Source organism: Sarcophilus harrisii, chromosome 3 (genome assembly GCF_902635505.1).
Source record: "Sarcophilus harrisii chromosome 3, mSarHar1.11, whole genome shotgun sequence".
NCBI classification, from domain to species: Eukaryota; Metazoa; Chordata; class Mammalia; order Dasyuromorphia; family Dasyuridae; genus Sarcophilus; species Sarcophilus harrisii.
In genome coordinates, this window is record NC_045428.1 from 369,011,972 (window position 1) to 369,037,246 (window position 25,275).

The window sequence follows — 25,275 nt, forward strand, 5'->3', positions numbered from 1 at the left end:
TGAAATAGCAATAGAGAAGTATAATTCCTAACACCTAACATTCACTCAGCATCTACTTCCCAACCACCCACTGGGTAGGTAGAACTATAAAAGACAACCCATAGTCTTGCAACATAACTCAACTTTAATGTTCAGCCTTTAGGGAAAATACATTTCAAGGGGGAAAGAGTCAGAAAGTGATAAATATGAAAATAGAAGGGAGGAAAAGAAGGAAAGACCCAAAGAGCTTAAGAGGAAGAAAGTTAAAGACCTTGTGTATAAACAGATCTCTCTCTCTCTCTCTCTCTCTCTCTCTCTCTTACACACACACACACACACACACACACACACACACACACACATACACACATACATACACGATATTAACAAAGGAGAATATAACCTCAAAATCGACTAAACAAATACAGACTTCCATAAATAACCATTGCAAGACAAATGAAAATTAACCAATACCAGATAAGGCTGAAGACCCTATAATTTCCCAAGAAAACATGGAATCACAGCATGTTCTTTCATGGTTTAAGTATATAAATATGCATATACATTATGTAATGCTGTAGTTGACATTCAATCTATCACAAAAGCAATGCACATTTACTACAACCATAAATTTTATCGTCTAAGTTTTCTTTTCTTCATTCTGAATATTCTCAATTCTTTTTATTGATTTTTATGATACATGATTATATCAATTGGAGAATAGTTGGAAAAATGTGGCATAAGAATATAATGCAATATGATTATGCCCTAAGAAACTATGATTACAAAAATTCAGAAAATTGTGAAGATTTATATGAACTGATTCTTAGAAAAGTAAGGAAAATATGTTTAACATATATTGGATTACTTGCTGTCTAGGGAAAGGGGTGGGAAGGAGGAAGGGAGAAAAAATTTGGAGGTTTTGCAAGGGTGAATATTGCAAACTATCTTTGAATATATTTTGAAAATAAAAAACTATTATTTAAAAAAGAAAAATTAGCCAAACCAGAAAACAATTTATACAAATAGCACAATAATGTAAGGGAAAATAGCATTTGAAAATATCAGAATTCTAGTTATTACAATGATCTATCATGTCTTTACATATTTTGACATGTAAAGAGCCTTCACAATGAATTGTTCTTTGTACCTCTTAGGCAGAAAAGTAGTGACCTATAGGGACAAAACAATCAAATATGGTCAATATGTTTATTTGTTTTGCTTACTGTATTTATTTATTATAAAGAAAGAGTTTTATTAGTGAGAGGAAGGTAGGAATTATTGCGAAGTAATAGCAACGTTGTTTTTAAGAGCTTTAATAAAACATTTTTAAAAAGTAAGACATGAGGGGATGGCTATCAATTGAGCTGAACAAGTTGTGGTATATTATTATGATGGAATACTATTGTGCTATAAGAAATGATGAACAGAATGCTCTCAGAAAAACCTGGAAAGACTTACATGAACTGATGCAAAGTGAAATGAGTAGAATCAGGAAAACATTGTACATTAGCAATAGCAACAATGCAAGATGATCAACTGTGAATAACTTATTCTGAATATACAATGATCCAAGACAACTCTGAAGGACTAATGATGAAAAATACTATATATCTCCTGAGAAAGAACTGATAGAGCCTGAATACAGATTGAAGCATACTTTTAAAAATGTATTTTTCTTGGATTTTTTTGTCTGTTTTCTTTTACAACATAACTGATGTGGAAAACTTGTCATGCAAAAGTTGACTATATGTATAACCTATATCAAACTGCTTGCCTTCTCAATGAGGGCAGTGGGGAAGGAAGGAGAAAATTTAGAACTCAAAATTTTAAAAATAAGTGTTAAAAACATTTTTACATCTAATTAGGAAAAATAAAATAATAAATAAAATTTTAGGATGTTTTTAAAAGAAAACATGATTTTAAGGTCATTTGCTATCCTTGATGAGTTCCTCTGGATCCTCTTCAACTAATCAGTATCCTTCATAAAAGGTGACATAATACTCTAGATATCATTTGACCAGGACAGAAAATAGCAGAACTCTCACCTTCCTAGTCAGGTACATCAATCATACTTCTCTTAACAAAGCCTTCCATTACATTAGTTTTTTTTTTAATGCCACATGACACTATGACTCCTCACAATGAACTTGCAGATCAATATAATACTGAAATCTTTAGAGGTAAACTGCTCTCTAACTTCATTTCCTCAATCATATACTTGAGGTTGATTTTTAAAACTCTGCTTTAAGGTTGTACAATTTCCCTATTAAATTTCATCTTAAATACTTCTAGATCAAATGATAAAGAGGGAAGACTAAATAGTTTCTCCAGTCACCACTTCCCTCCATCCCCATCCTTCACATGCGCAAAAAGAATTATGCAGCAAAGATAGAACAATTACAGCTACCCACTATGGCAGATAAAAGATGAAATAATGGAAGAAAACAAAGATTCATTCTTCTGAGCATATTGATTTATTAAACAATCCATGCCAATTGCTTAACACCCTGTAACAAGGCCCCTTCTTCAGTTTATGAATGGACCCTGAATGCAAAAGGAGACAAAAAAATTTTTCTAGTTCTTTTCAGAGATAGAAAGTCAATATAAGTAAGTTCTAAGAGCTTGCTAGTATTTATATTCTCCAAATACATAGTTTGGTTCAATAATATGAGGTTTACATATATGTTTGGCATATGGTCTGGGAGAGTCCCAAGCTATTGATACACTTCTGCTTTGTTGTAGTATAGTTTCATGTGTGTCAGAATGATCTCATACCCTTTTTTTGTATAACATCATAGCTCTAACATTCAGTGAAATTCTGGACAAAGCATCTATATCCATACTAAACCCATAGTATATACTGAAATCACAATTGACCAGTGCTGCTACCCATTCCTAGCAAGAAGCAACCAGTTTGGCATTTGTGAAAAAATATCCATAGATTGCTATTAGTCCATAACTGGAGTGTTATTTCATTATTATACAATCGCAGACACTTATCAGCTGTGTGAGCTGATAAGTACTAAATCTCTTCTCTATCCTTCCCTCTGCCTACTGACCTCCCTAATTTTAAGTCCCAACTACAATCCTATGTTTTATAGGAAGTTTTCTTCAACCCCTCTTAATTCTAGTGCCTTCCTTCTGTTAATTATTCTCTATTTACCTTTTATATAATTTACTTTGTATTTATTTGTTTGCATGTGGTCTCCATTAGAATGTAAGCTTCTTAAGAGCAGGATCTGTCTTTTACTTCTTTTTGTATTCTCAGCCTCTACCAGGAGGATAATTTTATACACTGTTCCCTCTCTCACCTGACTGCCTCTAGGCCTATGGCTCTGCACTAGTGATGTTCCTTTGTTTTGATTTTTTTACCCCGAACTCAAGAAAGAGTCTTGGAACTTGCTAAGACTTTAGAGGTAGATTGACCAAGAGTGTCTGTCTTACCTCAGGCATTTTTGGCAGTGGTTTCTATGTCTTTATAACTACCATGACATTGGAAACATGCCCTAGCTCAGTTATTGTCATTCATTTTTATGTGTTCTCAGTATCCACTGGACCTATATAAATCAGTCTCTATTTCACCCTGAGGAAAAACTCAGTAAGCTTTTCTCTTTTAGGCTGCACAGCATTAAAGACAAAATTAACATAAACTTCCAGTGACCCACCTCCCTCAAGCATGTAATCATGGTAGGTAACAACTGGTTATGATCCATAGTGGTTTTTCATGATCAAGTTATTCATTGCCACTAAGGCTGTCCTTCTTTAGACTCCATCATTCTCATCACTTTGTGACTCAAATACTTTCTAGTGTCTAATATTTATTGTTATCTCTACAAACCAATCTTTCCAACTCTGTATTCTTTGATAAAAATCCTTATATTCATTACTTAGCTCCCAAATGTACAGTGGTCCTTCTCTTTCTCCTCTAAGTCACACTTCTATCTTCTAACTTCTCCATATTAGTAGTTCATTCTCACTCTTTAGATCCTTTTTATTATTTTTTTCCATATTGAAACTCTTCCTTTTTGTTTTTGGCTTATTTGTTTGGGATTTTGTTTTTGTTTTTGCTTTTTTAGCGATACAATTTTTCATTAAGAGGAGGAATAAAAAGTTGTTCCATTAATCCATTTATCTTCTCTCCTAGGAGGAAGACCACCCTGAACTTTGAACATGGATAACAGTCATTTGGTCTTGGTTGAAATACAAACATCACACATACTGTGCAGATTGTCCTACAAGAGTTGTCCTGCTTTCTGTGCTTGCTACTGATAAGATTTTTAATCCTTCCTTATTCTTTGGAGTAGATTCCCTTTGAGATGAAACTTGTAAATTTTTAATTCTGTTGCTCTCCTCATCTTGATAGCATCTTCTCACCTTAGTTAACAATAGATCTTTATTAGCTTCTTCACAGAAAACACAATTCCTTTCTCCTTTTTTTATTAACCTTTAATATTGTCTCCCTTATTCTGTATTATTTTCTTCTCTTTAACTTTCCCCTCTTCTTATAGTTCTTTTTCTTCTTCCTAGATTAATGCTTTTCTTCTTCCTAGTTCTTATTGTCTTTATTTTGCTCCTTCTTCTCCTTCTGTCCTGCTTGGTTTCTTTTCTTCACATCCTTTCCCTTTAAAATCCTTCATAACCTGGCCCCTGCTATACTTCCAGTGTTTTCAGTACATACCCTACAATCCACTGAAAGTAGCCTCTTGACTGTCCTTTACCAAAAAAAAAAAAAAAAAAATACTCCATCTTCTGACTCAATGCTTTTTTCACAGATGGTTTTCTATGCCTAAAATGCTTTCTTTCCTCATCTCTACTTTCTGGTTTCACTGGCTTCCTTCAAGTTTTAGCTAAAAGATCACCTTCTGAAAGAAGCTTTTCCCAGTGCCTTTTATCAAAAATTATCTCCAATTTACTAGAGAGAAAAAGATATCATGTTTGCACATAGCTTTTTGCATGTTGTCTCCTCCATTAGAATGTTTGAGGGCAGGGACCTTTTTTTCCTTTCTTTATAACCTCAACATACAACATGGCACCTGACACCCTTAATAAATGTGTGTTGATCAACAGACTAACTTTCTATTTTTTAAACTTTATTTTTAAAACCTCCATAATTAATCTCTAGACTTCTTAACAACTTCCAAACTTTCCAAATCTTCACAATTCCTTCTTCAGTTTGAACCTTTCTTCTATACATTCTCCCATTCAACTTTCTTCCACTGTTTTGGAAATCTCATCAAGGAATATTGCCCTAATACAGAAAGTCATTGAATCAGCTCTCAGTTAACTAGGTCAGGGTCTACTCTTTATTGAATTACTATTTTTATCCACATCTTTTCCCTTACACTCTACTAGCTCTGAATGCTAATTCATCTATTTGCTAATGTCTAAAAGAAGAAGCAGGGTCATTTTCACATAATAAGAATATACTGATGATATTACAATATCAGGGAAGCAAAACATTTTGATAGAATTTTATCTGTTTACATCATTGATACTTTGTTAAAATCTTCTTTCATGCCTGTTCATGGAAGAGATATGATCTTTGTTTACTGAAGTCTATGCCAATGAAAGGCAAATTTTGACAGGTGCTTTTTAGCTAAAAAGGCTTCAATATTTGATCATCAATTGACTGAGTGAATATTCTCTAAATACCAGACTATCCATGTGCAAAGAAGCTCACCACAAAAAAGATTGGCTAACAGGGAAGACTGGAGCTAGTTGGATTGGAGGTAGCTTCAGCCAAAACTACAGAAACTTTCACTTGTTCCAACAGTTTGAGAAGTCAGAGGTCTGAATCCTGAGGAATAGGAGGTCTGAGCCTGGAAAAATTAGGGGAACTTCTGCTGACAAGGAACACCTGGCACAATTGTGCTGCTAATTGGTTTGGGATTCCAAAGAGGAGGGGAGAATTGAAGGAAGACATAAAGTCAGAAGTACCATCCCCCTCACCCCAGAACTGGAGGTGATTACACTAAGTTCTTATTAAAAAATAAATATGAGCAGGCAAAGGAAAAGGAATACAACCATAGAAAGTTACTATGGAAATAGAGAAGACCAGGATTTATTTTTAGAGGAGAATACTAAAGTTAAAAAAAAAAAAAAAAAAAAAAAAAACCTTCTCCTGTCCCAAAGAGTAAAGCTAAATGGCTACCTCCCCAAAAAAGAATTTATAGAACTCCAAAAGTCTTTTAAAATCATAAGAGAGAGGAAGGAAAGATGAACAAACAAAATTAGGATAATCCAAGAAAAATAAGACTATGAAATGAATGTCGACATTCAGTCTTAAAAATGAAAATGACTATTTGACCTTGTGAGACTAAAAAATAATAAAAAAAATATAAAGAATTAAAAAATAGAAGAGAATATGAGATATTCTCTCATAAGAAAAACAATAGATCTAGAGAACAAATCAGGAAAAGAAAATAATAATTGGACTACCTGAAAGCTATGACCAAAAGAAAGACTCTCAGTACAATACAAGAAACAAATGAAATGATAGAACAAGAAGGAAAGGTAGAAATAACCGCCTCAAAGAGATCCTATAAGAAAAACATAGAAATATCATTGCTAAATTTTTGAAAACCCCAGATCAAAAAGAAAATTTTATAAGCAACAATAACAAGTCAAATATACTGGAGCTACAATAAGAATTGTACAGGATTTTTTCAATGGCTGCCATAAAAGACTACAGATCCTGGAATACTATATATCTACAATCAAAAAAAAAAAGTAGGGTTGTGGCCATAAATACAGAAAAATTAAATATAAAATACTGAATGGAAAAAATGGAAATTTAATGAACTGACAGATTTACACAATTTTTCTCTCAAACTCAAACTCAATAAAAAATTTAACATATACATCAGAGACTAATTTCAAAGGATTCAATAAGGACAAATTGTTTATGTTTTATACAAGGAAATATAAACCATATGCCTAAGATTAACATTAGTAATTGGAGTTTTTTGAGATGATGAGAGCCTTCTACACCCAGAGAAGGGACTGTGGGAATTGAGGGTGGATCACAACATAGGATTTTCACTCTTTTTGTTGTGGTTTGCTTGAATTTTATTTTCTTTCTTTCTTTTTTTTTTTTTTTTTTTTTTTTTTTTACTTTTTGATCTGATTTTTCTTGTACAGCAAGATAATTGTATAAATATGTATGCCTTTATTTAACATATATTTTTATTATGTTTAGCATATATTGGATTACATGCCATCTAGGGGAGGGAGTGGGAGAAAGGGGAGGGGGGAAATTTGGAACACAAGCTTTTTCAAGAATCAATGTTGAAAAATTATCCTTGTATGTGTTTTGAAAATAAAAAACTTCAGTTAAAAAAATTAGTAATTGAGTCGTCCAGAAGACAGCCTAGGAGAAAGATGAGTATATTGGAATTCTAAAAAGCAAAACCATCTAGGAAAAAGTAAAAATAGTAACTATGCTATATGAATGAGGTTTGATAGCAAGAAACAATACAGAAGAACTAGATGGGAGAGAAGGGCGGGTAGTTCTGAGAACCTACTAGCATCAGGAATGGGTTAAAGAGGGGACATCATAAACCTACATACATATATATATGTGTGTGTGTGTGTGTGTGTATAAATTCATATAAATACACACACATATACATATATTTATATATATATATATATATATGTACCAAGAAAAATATAGCACCTTCACAATCCATAAAGAAATAAGGGGAAAAGGAATAGCATAAGGTGGGATACAGAAAGAAGTATAAATCAACAGGAGTGGAATAAGGAGTGTAGATTAATAGGAAAGGGATAAAGAGAGAGGGAAAGGGCATATAGGATAAGGTGGATTAATAGGAATCAGATAAAGAGAGGGAAAGGGTCCAAAGAGAAGATAAGGGAGGGATCCAAAAAAGTGGGGTGATGAAGAGGTTAAGTAATAGCAAGGCAAGTCAACAGGTAGAAGTAGAGGAGTTAGCAGGAATAGGAAATGAGATATATACAAACATAATAACAACGATCAGGAATAGAATTTATTATCAAACTTAAGACAAAGTCAAACTTAAAAAAAGATTCAATCAAGAGAGAACTCTATATTATATGTCAACCATATTAATATTGCTTTACATGTATATGTATATTCACATATATATGTATATATGAAGTTATACCTATGTGTATATATGTATGTGTGCAGGTATACATGTGTATATACATATGCATACATGCTTAACTTCAGCCTGCTTGGGGGAAGTGGGGCAAGGAAAACGGGGGAAAAGAATAAAAGAGTGCATAGAAGAGAACAAAAGAAAACTTACAAGGAAGCAAAGAAAAGATAGACAGTTGTGAATACAATATAATCTACTATTATATATATTTTCCTGAAATGGAAATATATTATGACATATTTTGAATCCTTCATGATGTTACTGACAATGTTTCTTTGGTTTTATTATTTCTTCTTTTTTTCTATTTTCTTTTTTCTTATTTTGCATTTGTTTTAAATAAATAAATATATACATATATATTTTTAAAGAGTTCTTTAAATATCAAAGAAATTACTGGTTCAGACTAATTTTATTATTCTACATGTGCCCTTTGTACTATCCCTGATTTAAATACTGAATAGGAATAGAATCTTTGAGGGATCAGAGTATACTCATTTGAACTTAATATAAATGATATATGAGATAAAAACTCATGTTCATCTGATATAATGCAAACATCAACCTTTTGCATGTTTCAGATTAAGTCTTCATTTGGTTTCATGATAGTTCTGACAGTTCTTATTAACTTGTACCCATAATTAAAATAAATTAGAATGTAGATTTTAAAAAACCCAATAAATTCATTAAGCCTCAGAATTGGAAAGCCATTTACTCCAACTCTTATCAGAAACACCATACAAATAATGGTTAGACAACGAAAGGTAAATTTAATAAAATCTTACCTCTAATGATTTTTATATGAATTTGTTAAAAGCAGTCTTGTTTATCCTGGACTTAACAATTTTAAATAAGGATAGTACACACAATAATGACTATTAATTTTTGCATTCCTAAATAATTTTATTTGCAAGACTTTGAGAAACACTTAAATTTTATTTTTCAAATAACAAGCATTAATTTTCTCTTCCTTTAATCTCCTCCATTGGTAAAGAAAAAAAAGAAAAATAAAAAAATTATAATTAATATGCATAGTAAATACAATTAATTCTCACACTGACTATATCCAAAAGTGTATGTTTCATGTCTGCCTATTCAGTCTATTATCTCTCTATTGGGAATTGGGTAGTATTTTTTATCCTTGGTCCTCTGGAATCATCACAGTTGATTATTGACTTCCTCAGAGTTTTTAACTCTTTCAAAGTTATTGTAGTTTATTGTTGCTATAGTACAAAATATTATTCTAGCTCTGCTCACTTCATTCTTCAGTAATACAAGGCCTTCAAGGTTTTTCTGAAACTATCTTTTCCATCATTTCTTATGGCATAACAATATTCCATTACATTCAGCCATTCCTCCAAATAAGATACTCCCATAGTTTCCAGTTCTTTGCCACTACAAAAATTAATCAATAAACATTTATTAAGTGCCTAATATGTACTAGGTACTGTGCTAAGTGGTAGAAAGAGTTGTTAAAAATATTTTTTGCACATATTGATCCTTTTCCTCTTTCTTTGATCTCTTTGGAGTATAGTCTAGTAGCAAAATCATTGAATCAAAAAATATGGACAATTTGATAACTTTTGGGGCATTGTTTCAAATTGCTTTCCAGAATGATTATACCAATTGATAACTGCACTAATAATGAAATGTTGTGCTTGTTTTCCTGCAGCCCCTTTAACATTTGTAATTTTTCTTTGTCAATTTTATCAGTCTGATAGCTTTGAGACTGAAAGTCAGAATTGCCTTAATTAGCATTTTTAAAAATTACTAGTGACTTGGAGTATTATTTTATATGGTGCCTGATACCATATATTCAAAAACAGCTTGCAAAGATTATGACCCACTCACCCATTGATTAGATTGCCTTTAAACTCCTCATGAAGTTATTATCTCATCCTACTGGAATATCTGTCAGAGACACCATAGAAGTTGCCACATTGTTAGAATCTGTAGATAAGATCCTTTCTGATTCTAAGATTCCATGAGTTTTAAGATTCTAAGTAAATTTTCTCATTTTATATTCTAGTCATATTAGTGTTCCTCCAAGCACACTAAACTAAATCTCTTGATGTAGGGGGGTGGGGGGGAATAAGATTAATTAGACTAAAGGAACTAGAATTCTTTGCCAGGAAAGAAAGAAGACACTTTAAAGTTCATTAATTAATTTAAATTAATCATTTATTAAGTACCTACTAAGTGCCAAACACTTTGCAATGAACCTGGATAAAAAGACAAAAATGAAATAAACCTTCCTCTCAAGGGAAAGAATATATGAAATAAATACAAAATGATTTTAACAGAGACACTAACAACAGAGAAGAAATCAAGAAAGACTTTTGATAAGAACTGAGGAGAGTATTCCAAGAATGGGGAACAGCCTAAATAAAGGCTTTGATTTGGGGCCATATTGAGTTTAAGATGTCAATGAACAGGAATATACTGGGAACTAACTCTGGAAACACACACATACAGATGTTTGACACTTTTAAATCTGATCTGCATTATTAACATTTTCCCATCACTTTAAAAAGTACAATCAGCAAACAAAAATTGCATCCTAATTAATAGCATCTGCTCATACTAAAAATTTAACAATTTCTAGAGGGGGGTCCAGTATATCCCTGCCCTTGAAATGCCTAGGTGGAGAGATTCACCAGGCAATTGGAAATATGTGGCCAGAAGTCGGGAGACAAATATAGTTTAGTTATGTCCAAAAAGACAAAACATAGGTAAGAAATCAACATTTAATCCCTAACATGTATTGTTGACAAGTGGCCACTTTGGGATCATTTCCGGTGTCATCTATTTAGCCTCTTCAAACAATCCATCATATCTCCCTCAGAGTAACAGGATTTAAGAGATCCCCCAAGATAGCTGGTCCTTTTAGTAATTTCCTGAGACATTTATGTCAAGCCTGAAATTGAAAGCCCCATAATTTGTAGGTCTCTGTCTCGTCTTTGCAAGTAGAACCAATTCCTGGAGCCTTTAAGTAACTTGGTCCCTTTTTCTGGTGACCCTTGATAAAGAGGATGTTATCTACTATCTATCTTCTCTAAAGAAAGAAAATGAGGAAATTTCAGTTGGATAAAAAAAATGATTATTCTACAAAAACAATTTCTTTGTAGCTTTTTAACTATAAATGAGATGTTCAGGTATGATGGTATTTGAATGCAGAATGATGAAAGAGATGACTTCGAGATCCCTTTTAGATTTCTTAGTTATGTTTTAATGTATTTAAGAATTTGAAAAAAAAATTCTTACAGTTGAGTGTTCCTTGAAACTCAAATATGCCCTTGATTAATTTTTGATTATAAAGGAGAAAAGCAGTTTGAATTTTTGTGGTGGTAGAAAGATCCAGAGGAAAGACTAATATGTGAAGAAAATTTGAAGAAAACCAAAGTTAATGCTTCAGCTCTGCTACTTACTTGCTAGGCAGTCTTGGCAGTCTTTACACAAAGACAACTGATTGATTAAATTAATTACATTTGGTTAACATTTAATTTTAAAATAAATGATAGACCAAGCAAATGCTGTAGTAAAGTTGAATTAATTTGAATTGAATTGATATTTAAGGAAGAAGAGATTGTAATAGGCCAGAGTGATCTCAGAAAGCTTCATAGAAGAGGAAAGATTTGAAGACATTCCTTGAAGGCCCTAAGAGATATTGCTGAAGAGAGACAGCAGGACTGTCTTAATCACTAACACCCCACTTGGCTCAATCTCCTAGGTTGTTATTTAGTTGTGTCTAACTTTTCCTGACCCCAAAGACTTTTCTTGACAAAGCTGACAGAGTGGTTTGCCATTTCCTGTGTCCCCATTTCAAGGAAGAGGAACTGAGGCAAATAAAGGTTAAGTGACTTGCCCTGGATCACAAAGTTAATAAGTGTGTAAGGGCAGATTTAAATTCTTATTTTCCAGACTCCTGTTAATAGAATGTTTTGCAAGCCTTGAAGGATTCTGTTGAATTATATTTACAATTTTTTTTATTTTTTGGCTGGATTTTAGTATAATAAAGTAAGATTATTATTGAAAAGATAAAGAACATGGAAGAATGGATAGGAATCCTTGCCTTAGAATCAAGATGTGTCTTACCTTTGACACATACTGAGTGTGTGACCTTGGGCTAGTAATTTAACTTCTCAGTACCTCCAAGTAACTTTCCAAGGCCACAAATCTTTGAAAAGTTGCTGCTGTATTGGTAGATGGCATTTTCTCATCTGAGATTTTCTTATACTGATAAAATCATAAATTCATTCCCTATCCTAGGGGAAAAACCAAACTCCATTAATACAATGTAAGGTTGTAGGTGAATGATTAGGCTTAAATGAATCATTTGACAAATATTTACATGCATATTTGGCCTAAACACTGAAAAATAAAAATAAAACACAGTCTCTCTGCAGAAGCAACTCACACGTTAAAAAGTTAAATATATAATGAATATAGAGATTATGAGAAGCAGTGTAATATATTGAAAATAGAAGAAAACAAGTACTGTATTTATAAAGCATTGACTCCAATGCTTAATTAAATGCAAGCACTGTGCTAAATATTTTACAAATATATTCTCATTTAATCCTTACAAAATTCCTATGGAGTAGGTACTAATAGGATCTGAACATTATAACAGACTTGCCCAGAGTCACATAGTAAGAGTCTGAGGCCTCATTTGAACTCAGGTCTTCATGATTTCAGGCCCAGGATCTATCTACTATACCACCTGGCCATGGTAAACTGCTAAAACTGCTATCAGATTCAAATCTTATCACAGATTTACTATATGCCTGTTTTATTTTAGACAAGTATATCACAACTACTTTCCCATTTTCTCATTTGTAAAAAGAAAAGGGCTAAATCAAATGGACAGCTTGGTGGTTAAGTGAATAGAGCAGAGTACCTGGAGTCAGGAAGACTCCTCTCTGAGTTCAAATATCAGTGTCAGATACTTACTAGCTGTGTGACCCTGGGAAAGTCACTTCACTGTTTGCCTCAGTTTCCTCCTCTGAAAAATGAATTAGAAAAGGAAATAACTGTTTTTGTCATAATATAATAACATTATATTATGACAAAGTAGAATTACACATTAATATATATTATAATTATTATTATATTTATCAGAAATAATGAACAGGCTAATTTCAGAAAATCCTAGTTTTACATGAAGTAAAATGAACAGAACCAGTAAAACATTGTATACATAACAGTAAGACTATATGATGATGATCAACTATGTTAGATAGACTTAGTTCTTCTCAGCAATATAGTAATCCACAATTTTAATAGAGTTTCCATGTGGATGCCATCCACATCCAGAGAAAGAACCATAGAGACTAAATGCAGGTGAAAGCATACTATTTTCATTTTTTGTTTTTTGTTTTCTCTCTTGGAGTTTTTCCCTTTTGTTTTGATTGTTCTTTTCCAACATGACTCATATGGAAATATGTTAAAAATTGATTGTACATTTATGACCTATTGAAATAGGTTTGTTCTTTTGGAAATAAGGATGATAAGGGGAAAAAATGGAACTCAAAATCTTATAAAAATAAATTCTTGAAAACTATATTTATTTGTAATTGAAAAAAAATGCCATGAAAATAAAATTTAAAAAAAGAAAAAAAAAAAGAAAATCATCCAAAGAAAATCATCCTAAGACTCTGAATTCCAAGCCAAGGAATCTGGCCTTAATTCTCTAGGGAATATGGTACCATTGAAGGCTTTCAAACAAGGGAGGAATAGGATGAAAACAAATGAAAATTGAATACAAGCATTGCATTAATAAGGTTGCCCCAGTCAAGATCATTTTCCAATTTTCTTTTTAGGGGGCTGGGCCTGTAACTAGTTACATTGATATAGGAAATTCCTGTGAAGAAATTTATTGCATCAGTGCAGAATACCAATCTATAATTTTAGAATTCCCTGGGGCATTGAGAAGTTAAATGACTTGCCCAAGATCCCACATGCATCAGAGTGCCCAGATCACATCTGAACCTAATTCTTCCTGCTTCTGAGGCTAGCTCTTTATCCAGTACTAATGCTCCCTTTCTTTCCAATGATATCCTTACCATATTTTACTAAAAATTCTATCACAAAGTTATAAAACCCCATTATATTTAGATCACGATCACCTATTTAAAGTATTGTTCCTATCTCCTTTGGCCATTTTAGAAATTAATGACATTAGATGAGATGAGTTTATCCTTATAAACAATTGTGTTTATTTCGGGAAAGCTAAAATGTTATCTAAAGGAGACTGCCGGATATAAAGGTTGAAGGAATTGGAATTATTCACCTTTAGGAGAGGGAATATAGGAATGGATGATATTAAGAACATTAAGTTATAATTGAACTTGATTGCACATAATGCATCTCTAATAAGCTCATGTGCCCCATCTTTCTGTCAGATATCTTCCTTCCATTCTTTGCCAGGCACTGTATTTCTGAGTAACTTAGGTCACAGTGGTTTTGGGAATATATGTGCTAAGTGGTAAAGTGTGAACAAGGCAAGAAAGGTTTGGTAGTTCAATCAAGTCCATCCCCTTCCCGGATAAACAATTAAAAGTGGAATTATTGGAAGTTTGAAACATAATTACTCAATTCTAGAACATGTCTGTTAAGATCAAAAGAATAACATTCTCATTTAGAGTGAGGATAAAACAAAAAAAAATTAGGTTTAAATAGCTTGGGAAAATCTAGAAAAAATGTAATGCATTAGAAGGCTAAAAAAAAATTAGGTTTCAATAGCTTGGGAAAATCTAGAAAAAATGTAATGCATTAGAAGGCTAAAAAAAAAAATAGGTTTAGATAGCTTGGGAAAATCTAGAAAAGATGTAATGCATTAGAAGGCTAAAAAAAATTAGGTTTCAATAGCTTGGGAAAATCTAGAAAAGATGTAATGCATTAGAAGGCTAAAAAAAATTAGGTTTAGATAGCTTGGGAAAATCTAGAAAAGATGTAATGCATTAGAAGGCTAAAAAAAATTAGGTTTCAATAGCTTGGGAAAATCTAGAAAAGATGTAATGTATTAGAAGGCAATTACAAATAAAGATGGTACACTTCTCATCATATCCATAGTTAGATTTAGATCACTTTAGATCTCTGAATACATTAAAATCACTATTAGGCACTTTCATTGGTTTTATTTTAATTCTCTTGCCTTATAAGTAAAATCCATTGTAGCAGTGGTCATTTGGCAAGACTATAAGAGAATTATTACTAAAAAATAATTTTCTCTCTCTGTTCCTGGTTAAAAGCTGTTGGTTCTTGATTCGTAATTTTTTTTTAATTTTTAAATTTTAAGTGAGCCCCAACTACCTCTTGAGCACTAAGTTTTCCTTCCCAATGAGACGTAGAATAGTATTTCCTATGGAAAGTATTCTCTCCAAAAATATAAAATAAGTCTTATTGTAGGGAATAGGTCAATAGGCGATCCTAGTCCTGGAGGTTTGCGTCTAAACCTGACTAGGATCAGCAGAATTATGAGCACGCTGGTGAACTGATACCAGAGTACAGTAGTAGAGAGAAGGAATGTGTTAGGATCTAGCCATAGCAGAAGCTCAGAGGGGATCGGAGGGAGCCCTGAGGGCCAGTGGCCAAGAGCCTGGAAACCTTTCTAGGAAGGTGAAGTTTGCAATAACGCCCCAACTAAAGTGGTCATTTAGGGACTCTTCCCGAAATAAAAGGTGAGTGAGCCAAAACCTCCCCTCTTCTGAATGGCCTCCAAGCCAAGTTGGGGGGGGGGGGGAAGGGGGGAGCAACGGAGCATGCAGGGCTCTCTGTTCTCAGAGCCTGCCCTCTGCTCTCCTTCCAGGGATGAGTGACAGCGACAACAGGTGGAGGGAAGGGTGGGGGAGCTGTCCATGGCGTCTCAGGAATCCCCACTTCTAGGGGAATGTTGCCCCCTTCACCTTCCACCAGGATCTCCTTAATTGCTCCTTTAAAGAGTCCCCCTTTAAAACAAAATTCTTTGAAATGGTGAGGAAGCAATGTTTCTAAACTAAATAAAGCTTCTAGAAAGAGAAATAGAAAAGTCACAGGCAGAGGGGCAATCGATCCCAATTCACTCCCTTGGCTCCCAACCCTCGGAAACTAGCATAAAGCGGCCACAGATTTAGGCTAGACGCCCTTGACCCCCATCCGACCCCCCGAACCTCGGCAGCTTTAGTCACTCTTCCGTAAAAGTAAAAGGGGGGAAAAAAAGGATAGTGATAACAGGCGTCTACATATTATTTTAAAGTTTGCCAAGTCCTTGACATATACTGTTTCATCTCATCTTTAAATTGGGGCCCCCTCCCTCTTCCTCACCACCCTCCTCTCGCAGAAGAATTCATTCAGGTCTCTCCCTTCCACCTTCCCCATTTCAGATTACTGGTAATCCGCCCTTGCCTGGGTAGGGCAAAAGCCGCCCGCCCGCGCCTGCCGCGCAGCACCGCAACACGGAGAGGTCCCAGGAGTCGCCCGCAGCGCCCCCTCCCTCGGTTAAAGGGCCCGCCCGCACCACCTTCCCCATCCCCCCTCCCCCGGCAGCTAGGGGACTTCAGCTTGTTCCCGTGTGGCAGGTTCACGCCCCCGCGTTGGAGCCGCCGCCTCTGCAGCCACTGCCGCGAGCGGGGCGGGGGTGGGGGGGTGGGAAGAAGAAAGTTCCTCTCGTCGGGAAACGTGGTTCTGCTTCATTTATTTGAAGGTTTCGAGGTCCGGTCTTTTTTAGTTGTTGGGTTTTTTTTTTTTTTTTTTTACACTTTAAAACTTTTTTTTTTTCTCCCAAAGGGAGCCCAGGGAAGATGGAGACGGATTCAGGAGCGGTGAGTAAGAGGGGACGGGATCCGGGGTGGGCCGGGCCGCCTCAGCCGCTGCCTTCCCCTTCTACCCTCCTTGGGTGAGCGAGGGCTCAGGCTTCCGTTTTGGGGTCAAGCAGCGGGACTGGGTCAACAGCTCCCCCAAGGAAGGAGCCCCCCACCTCGCCCTCTGGAGCCCAGGTTACGGCCTCTAACGCCGCCGCCGCGGGCCAGTCGTAGGGGTGCTGGTGGGAAGCTTGGGGGCGAGGAAGGAAGACGGCCTGGACCCGAGGGCGTCTTTGGAAGGGGACGGAGATTTCTGGGGGTGGGCGGCAGCCAGGCCATGTGCCTCGGGAAGGAGACTGGAAAGGTGTCTGAGGCTCGGCGATGGCGACGCCGCTGTGCGCAGACCGGGGGTTGTGAGCTGTGAGCTCTCCTTTCCCGCCGAAACCACGGCCTCGAAGACCACGCACCCTCCCAGCGCCCACCCGGCCTCCGACGCAAGGAGAATTTTTCTAGCTCAGCCATGGCCAACTCAGGCCTCGAGGAAGCCTCTGGTGAGGCTACGAAGTGGCCCCCTCCCCCTGACCCGGCAGAAAATGAGGGGCAGGGTCCAGTGCCTGGGGTCCAAGGCCCGTCTGAGGCTTTGCTCTCCTTCGCCAGTGTTGCGAAGGGACCGCCGAGGGGGGAGGGGAGGAACCGGGCTGTAGCCCTAAGGCAACGTGCCTGGCTGTGTTCTGCCCCGCCCCCTCGCCTTGCGGCAGGACCAATGGGCGCGCCCGATGCGCAGCAGTAAGGCTGGTCCCGCCAGCCCCAGCACGCGCGCGTGGAAGGCGGGGCGCGAGGCGGGAACGAGGCCGTTGAGGTTTCCTCTCGTTGGGTACGGGGATTTATGCAGAGATGGGGGCGCTTTGAGGCTGGAGGACGGATCAACTTTATTGGCCCTAAGTTCCTGCTTGTGTCCCTTCTTTTTCCTCCCGATCCCTGGGGAGGGAGTGTACCCTCGAGACCAAATCGGCTCTGGTGACGATCTCAGGCAGTCTGAGGCAGTGCTTGCGGCTTCCATTACCCCGCTGGCTGGCCTCCGAGGGGACGGGGCGGCTCTGAGACAGGGGCCGTGACGGTTAGGGCGCCCTCTTTCTTTCAGCTCCGTTTGCAAAACCTGTCACGTTTTACAGTTAAATTAAGCCATGGTATTTAACTCCCAAAGAAAGCAGTCACTAAATGGACATTACTGTGGGAAAGAATTTTACTAATAGTATTTTTGCCGAAATATTTTTGCCGCACGTTAAGGTGTGCGGTATGGAATGGAGTTTTCGTCTTTAGTAAGTGATGGATCCATTTTTCTGAATTGCTTCTGTAATGCTACTTAGATGTTGTCGTGGAAAGTTACTCACAGAATTATGGACGGAAATATACTTTTGTCGTCCAGTCTTGTGCAACTGTAACTCACCCTATTTGTAGTTTTCTTGACAAAGAGTGGTTTGCCATTTCCTTCATGTTTTACAAATGAGGAAACTGAGGTGAACAGTTAAATTACTCGCCCAAAGTCACACAGTAAAATTCTGAGTTTAGATTTGAATTTAGAAAATAGTCTGAATGCAGGCCCAGCACACTATTCATTGTGCCATATTGCTGGGTTTTTTGGTTTGTTTGTTTTGAATCTCGAGATTGTCATCAGTGACAACTTCTATTCTGTAAATAAGAGTATCTCTCTCTTGCCATTGGTTATAGAGACAGCTTCATGGGTTTTGTTTTACAAATGGTATTTTTTTTCTATTCCTAAACATCCTGTGAAATCTAATCAGGTTAGGTATAGCATAACACAATTTCTTTTTTGCATTTCACAAATAATAAAGCCTTTTTTTTTTTTAACTTTCTCTCTTAGGAAAAAGGAATGAATAGTTAAATAATATTGAAAAGGGGTTTATTCTAGTCAAGTCTCTCTTCCCCTTGAAAAAAAAGTATCCAGAGAAGTTTTTTTTTAATTTTTTTAATATTATTTTGTATTAGTATTATTACTTTTGTCATAAGTAATGCAATGCAGATAATTCAGATTTGATTTAAATACAGTAAAAAAAAAAAAAAAAAACCCACAAACCATTAAATCTGATCCCTACACACATTCAGCCAGATATTCAATGTTAGTGGAAAGGTAAGTTTCTGCCAAACTACTAAGAGAAAAATTGTGATATAAATAAGTTACTGTTTTACAATCTTAACAAAAATGGACTCTCACTTTTCTGCAGTTCTTTTAATATACATACAAATTTAAACTTTTCATTAATGTTGTCTCCTGAAGGAATCAATCCTAATAGAAGTTAGAATAATGTATTAAAATGTAATGAAAAAGCATTTCTTGTTAAATATTGTGTGTATATACATATATGTACACTGTGTTAAATAACTGCATAATTCAGCTTTTTCTAACTCAGATTGGTGTTCCTCTCAATTTGAAGTGGTGAGTTTTTAAGGTACCGTAAATTCTAAAAATAACTACAGGTAGGAAGGTGTTAAAGCTTAGCCCAGAAATTTAGTTGGTATCAGGGAAGATAATTACTAGTTGCTCACTTTAAAGTCATTTGTTTTTCCTCAGTTAAGAATTAACCTTGACATCAACTCTTCCCTCAAATGTGCTAGTTAGTATTTGTTCTATTCTTGCTTTTCAAGGACATTAGTCTTTTGTTTTCTTTCAAATTTTAGTAGTATCAACAATAAAATGTTTTCTTGTGCTTTATTCAATGTGTTTATATATATATATATATATATATATATATATATATATATAAATAAATTTAGGACAGTTGTCAGGTTTTCTACATTTCCTTTAATCTAATGTAAATTTGACTACAGGGGTAACTAGGTGGCACAAATGGATAGAGTTCTGGGCCTGGAAGTCTGGAAGACTAGAGTTCGTTTTTCAGCCCCAAATGCTTTCTTACTGGCTGTGTGACCCAGGGCAAGTCACTTAACCCTGTTTGCCTCACTTTCCTCATCTGAAAAATGACTTGGAGAAAAAAATAGCAAACTACTCCAGTATCTTTGCTAAGAAAACTCCAATGGTATCACAGAGTGTCGGACATGACTGAAAACAACTAAACAAAAAATTTGGAGATAGATATTCTGTTTTTTCATGATTTAGTTTATGAATTTCCTTCAAATTGGTCTAATTCTTGAAAGTAACTAAAACAATCTGCTGAATTTCTTTGAATGTCTTAATGAAAGTTGAATTTCCTTGTTCTTTCAAAAAATTTTCTGTGAAATAGTTATTGCCAAAGTATTTTGAGATTTTGACATCACATTTAAATCTTAGAAGGTACTTTAGAAGTAATCTAGAAAAAAAGTAATACAATTAATCTTTTCTAACAGTAAGAATACTATCTATAATGGTCTTAATAAACCATATCCAGCGTCTGTTTTAAACATGTCCAACAACAATATACTATTTACTACTCTTTGGTTACTGGCCACCTCTCACTGTTAGGAACTTGAACCCAGACCAGCCTCCCTAATTACTTCTTCTTGTTGGCCCTCCTTGAGCTCTGTAAATTAATTTAAAATGAATCTGCTGTTTTCCATAGTAAATTTTCTTCAAATATTTAAAAATAGCTATCCACACACATCTGTATTTCCAAGTTGGGTCTCTTTCAGAATAAAACTTTACAATTGCCCCAATAATTCCTTATGTAACATTCTTTCAAGATTTCTCATTATCTTGGGCATAATAGTTTGTTAGGCACTATAGTTTGTTATTAAAGTGTGGTACCCAGAACCAGACAGAATACAGTGATCAGGCAACATCAGTATCTGTAGTAGACTGTTGTTAAGATTACTAACCTCCTTTGGTATGGCCACTATACTTTTCTATTTGTAGCCTAAGATTTCATTTGTGTGAGTAGCATATTTGTCCCTTTTTAAAAACTCATATTCAACTGAAAGTTAAGTAAGCCCTAAAGTTCTTGGGGGGTTTTTTTCTCATTAAATCATTTGTGTCGTGTTACTTTACATTCTGCAATTGATTTGGGGGGATTTTTATCTTAAATTCAGAACTTTTAACTACTACTGAAATTTAATCTTTTTTATTTCAGTCCTTATACTACCATTTACTAGCCATGTGCTCATTTTATTCTTCTGAGTCAGTTTCCTGATATGCAAAGCAAGGTAGTACTTCCATGCCTAATACAGAGTTGACATGAGAATCAAATGAAATTTAATGCTTAAGACTAAAACACTATTGTTATCAATCAGTATGACTTGGGAGACTAATACTCTGAAATCAATATCATTCTATCTGTAGCAATTGGCATAATATTATCTGCAAAACAGTACCTCTATACCACTTTGCCTTTTATAGAATCAATCGACTTGCACAAGACCACATCCATGATAATGGTGAACCCTATTAGCAAGCATACATTCTTTCTTTAAAAAAAAAAAAAATATATATATATATATATATATAGGCAGTTAGGGTTAAGTGACTTGCCTGCTGAGGTCAAACAACTTGTAAATATCTGAAGATTATATTTGAACTGTCCTCTTGACTCCAGGGCCAGTGTTCTATTTATTGCACCACCAAGTCCACCCTTATTCTTCCTCTTAACATCGTGAGCCTAATAAGCTTTAAAAGACTCCTTGTTTGAGGAAAACCATTACCACAGTGTTTTGCTCTACATAATGAAATGGGTTAGGATTTGGAATAAGAGGAGAAAAGGGGTAATTGACAAAATAAAATTTTTTGGTTCTTGGCACCTTTTAGTCTGGCAGCAGGCACTTACAAAGTGCCTATTAAGAGCTGTGCAATGTGGTGGAAATAAAAAGAATTATAAAAACCCTTATAATCTCGCTTTAATTATGTGACTGTAAATATCCAATCTGCTGCTTGCCAAAAACCTGCCCAGACTCATTTCACCAGCTATCTTAGATATGTATAGCATAAAATAATTTTTTTCCTAAAAATGAGAAAGTGACATATTGGTTAGTAGCTATTAATATCTTCTCAGGTGTCTTTTTGGATATTAAAATTACCCTTGATTTTTGCCATTTCTCTTGAATCACCCTCGTTGAAATACCTTATAGAGTTATCCTTCAATGATTTTAAGATTGCTTTATTTCTAGCATATATTTCTTTGATAATTTTAGTCCAAGTACTCTTTTTCCTGATTTAATTTTTTCTTAAGTAGCATTTCAAACATATTTGGGAATATGGTATTAGAATCCAAATGTGGTTCTGTTGTCATTGATGGTAAAAATAATTTATAGACTGCAGATACATTTGTTCAGTTTTTCATTGGTTTGTTGTCTTATCAATTTCATCTTGGATTGATAATGGCTTAGTTAAGCCAAGTTCTATTTAGACATATTTATATTGCCTTGTTCTGTTTTATGAGACAGTATTTCTAAGTATCTACAATCACTTTGTTATTATAAATGTATTTACATTCTTAACTAGTGTTGCTCCTAGCTCTCCTAGAGTTGTTATTTGTTGGTTAAGGTTGTTTTTTTTTTAACTTTTAATCTCCATATTGTGATCTTTTTACTTATAATAGTTAAATTTTTATATCAGAAGATGATAATCGAGATCAACATAATTGGCTCTTTCCATTATCCATTTTTGAGGCGTTAGTATTTGAATAGATCGGGTTGAAATTATTGCATTGTGCATACTATTTTCTTATCTATGTCTTTTGTCCTTATAACATTGATTTTGATTTTTAATTTAATGAGTCAGACTGCCTGGAAAAGCAAGTTCTGATATGACTCCATAAACAATTAGTCATTTAATTCTTTTAAGAGAGTCATTTTCAATTTGGGGACATTCAGTGATTGTTGGCCCAAAATCTTTTGAGTATTAAATTTATGGGAGGAACTCGATGCTTCTGAGAACTCTACAAGTCTTTGAATTGTGTATTTCTGAAATCTAGGGCATACTTTCCCTCAATTTTCCTCCATGCCCATCTTCACATAAAGTAAATGAATATCAAAGTTGAAGTTGAGTAAGTTTGGAGGGTCTTAGTATGCTTGCCTTACCTACTTATCCCATGCAACTTATGTAATAGTAATTAAACTGTTTTCCTCATGATAGTAATTTTGGTTTTGTTTGTCCTATTTTAAGTGGTGATCAAGTACCTTTTGAAATGTTTTTTTGTGGCCCCTGGGCACATAATGAAAGCAACTCCACCCTTCTCTGCCTTCCCTCCCAACACTATACCACTTGCTGCAAAAGTAGAAGGAAGTTGCAAAGAATTGAGGTCAATTTTATTTTTATTTAATAAGGTCATGAAAGTTTTTAAGAGTTGTAAGTTAGCATGTAAACTGTAAGGAAAAGAAGATATGTTTAGTTGGGCATGATTTCCATCCAGGTTGCCTTTTAGGGATTATTGAATTCTTTTAAAAATGCTTATCCATCATCTGAAATTTTCTTATCTCAGATTCCTCTTTCCAAATCCTTAAAATGATCTCCAGGATATTTGATACTCATTTTTCTAGACTGGTCTAACTCTAAACAATTCTTTATGTTTATCCTTTTGACCGAATATATTTTAGAAAGAAGGGCTTGAATTTACAAACAAACTCTAAGTGACATTAAATGAGATCTGTTATCTCTCTATATATACTGTTGACAATTCTGATAATACAATTTCAGTTTGAGAAACTCAGCAGTACTCCTTCATTTCTATTAATGGGTAATGTATTGATGATTGTGTTTGAATGAAATATCTTTAGTATTTCTAAATAATCTATAGAGTAATTTCTTCATACCCTACCTATAACATTAAAATTGTGTGTATTTGTGCTTGTTTCTCCCATTACAACATAAAGTCTTTGAGAAAAGTTGTTTCATTCTTTGTATTTGCAACCTTAGTACACAGTAAACACATAATAGGTAATTCAGAGATTTCATTCTAGTATTATTTGTGACCTTACTGTGATTTATTTACAAATTTTTAATGCTGTATTCATGAATATGTTGTTTTAAATCTTATATAATTAGCTAAGGAACTCTAACATATATACTTTACTTGACTTAAATACTTGTGTAAGTTATTTTTTTCCTTTCTATATCTTAATCACAGAAGGAAGGAAAAATCCACCTTTCCCTCCTCCCTTATATGTTTTTGTTCGTTTTTCTATACTAGATGTTGGGATTTACATGACTGACTTAGATACTTATCTGTAGCATAAGCATAATAGGAACAAATAGCAGTCCTAAAAGTACGCTACAATGGAAGTGCAGCAAACTTTTCACTTACCTCCCAAGAAAAGGCAAATTCCTTTTCTTTATCCATAAGAATGAATGAATGAATAAATAAGTAAAACTGAATCATTTCTATAATACTATTTTTCTAATCAGAAAAAATTAATTGAGCTTCAGAAGACTTTTGTTTTTGACATATTGATAGAGTAACATTTTATTCAGCAGGAATATAAAGTTAACAAGAGTCATACTAAAATAGCAGTAGAAGGAAACCTCACAGAAATTCTCATCTGTGGTATTGAGGTAGGATTTCCATATTGATAACTTTCAGGAGTGGGGAACCTTTTTTTTCTCAAGGGCTATTTAGATACAACATCATTTATGAGCCTTACAAAATGATTAACTTACAAAACTCAAGCAGCAGTAGGAGGTTATTGGATCTAGCTTTCAAATCATCTTTGCCTGTGGTTGCCTAAGCAAATGATTTTATGATCTCTCGGGCCATATGTTCCCTATCCTTAGAGTTTCATCCCTCTGAGGAGCCACTGTCACCTGCCACTGATCAAATTAGCAAGTAATATCTTTTCTGTTCCTGTCCAGCATAATCTTCCTGTCTCTCCCCACCACCATTCCTAATTAATACCAAATTAGTTGGCTCTTGTCTAAGCAGTGCTCCTTCTCCAGAAGGAGGTTAAATATTGTTTAGTATAATAGTAATTAATTGGAGCTTGTATTAAAATTTTCTAATAAACCCTTTGTATTTTCTTGGGATGTCAGGATTCTATAAAACATGGTTTTGGAATCATTCATTTAACTTACAGGGCAGAAATTATTAGACTGATAAATATAAATATAGAAAAGTCAAAAGTAGAAAAAAACAGCAGGTTCTTGAATTATGCTTCTATTTGGACTTTTATTCTGTAAGTTATTTAAATAATAACCTTTTGTCTCAGATAAAGCTATGTACATATGTAAATGTTTTTCTGAAAATAGGTCCTTGGTGTGACAATTTCAAGACTACAATATTATTTGTTAAGACATAGTTATACAACTTTATTTCTCAAATCCTACCTGTAGTTTGGCTAGTGCACACTTTTTTGTTTTAACTATAGTTAGAGTTATTTGTGTCATGAAGTTACTTTATTAACTTGTGGGGGCATTTTAAGCTCAGTAAAAAATT

The 25,275-nt window shown here is 34.8% G+C and overlaps 1 protein-coding gene across 22 annotated transcripts in view; it reads left to right on the plus strand.

Annotated features, from left to right (window-relative positions):
* The window catches only part of BOLL (boule homolog, RNA binding protein), a 199,027-nt gene that overhangs the window by 99,358 nt on the left and 74,394 nt on the right, over positions 1-25,275 (plus strand). For 20 of the 22 annotated variants that reach the window (XM_031960240.1, XM_031960249.1, XM_031960244.1 and 17 more), the window contains one exon: positions 16,890-16,924. In XM_031960240.1, the coding sequence (XP_031816100.1) occupies positions 16,890-16,924 (35 nt within the window). Of the gene's footprint in view, positions 1-16,789; positions 16,815-16,889; positions 16,925-17,783; positions 18,223-25,275 lie in introns of those variants that run through there. The other 2 variants (XM_031960251.1, XM_031960252.1) reach the window with 2 other exon arrangements.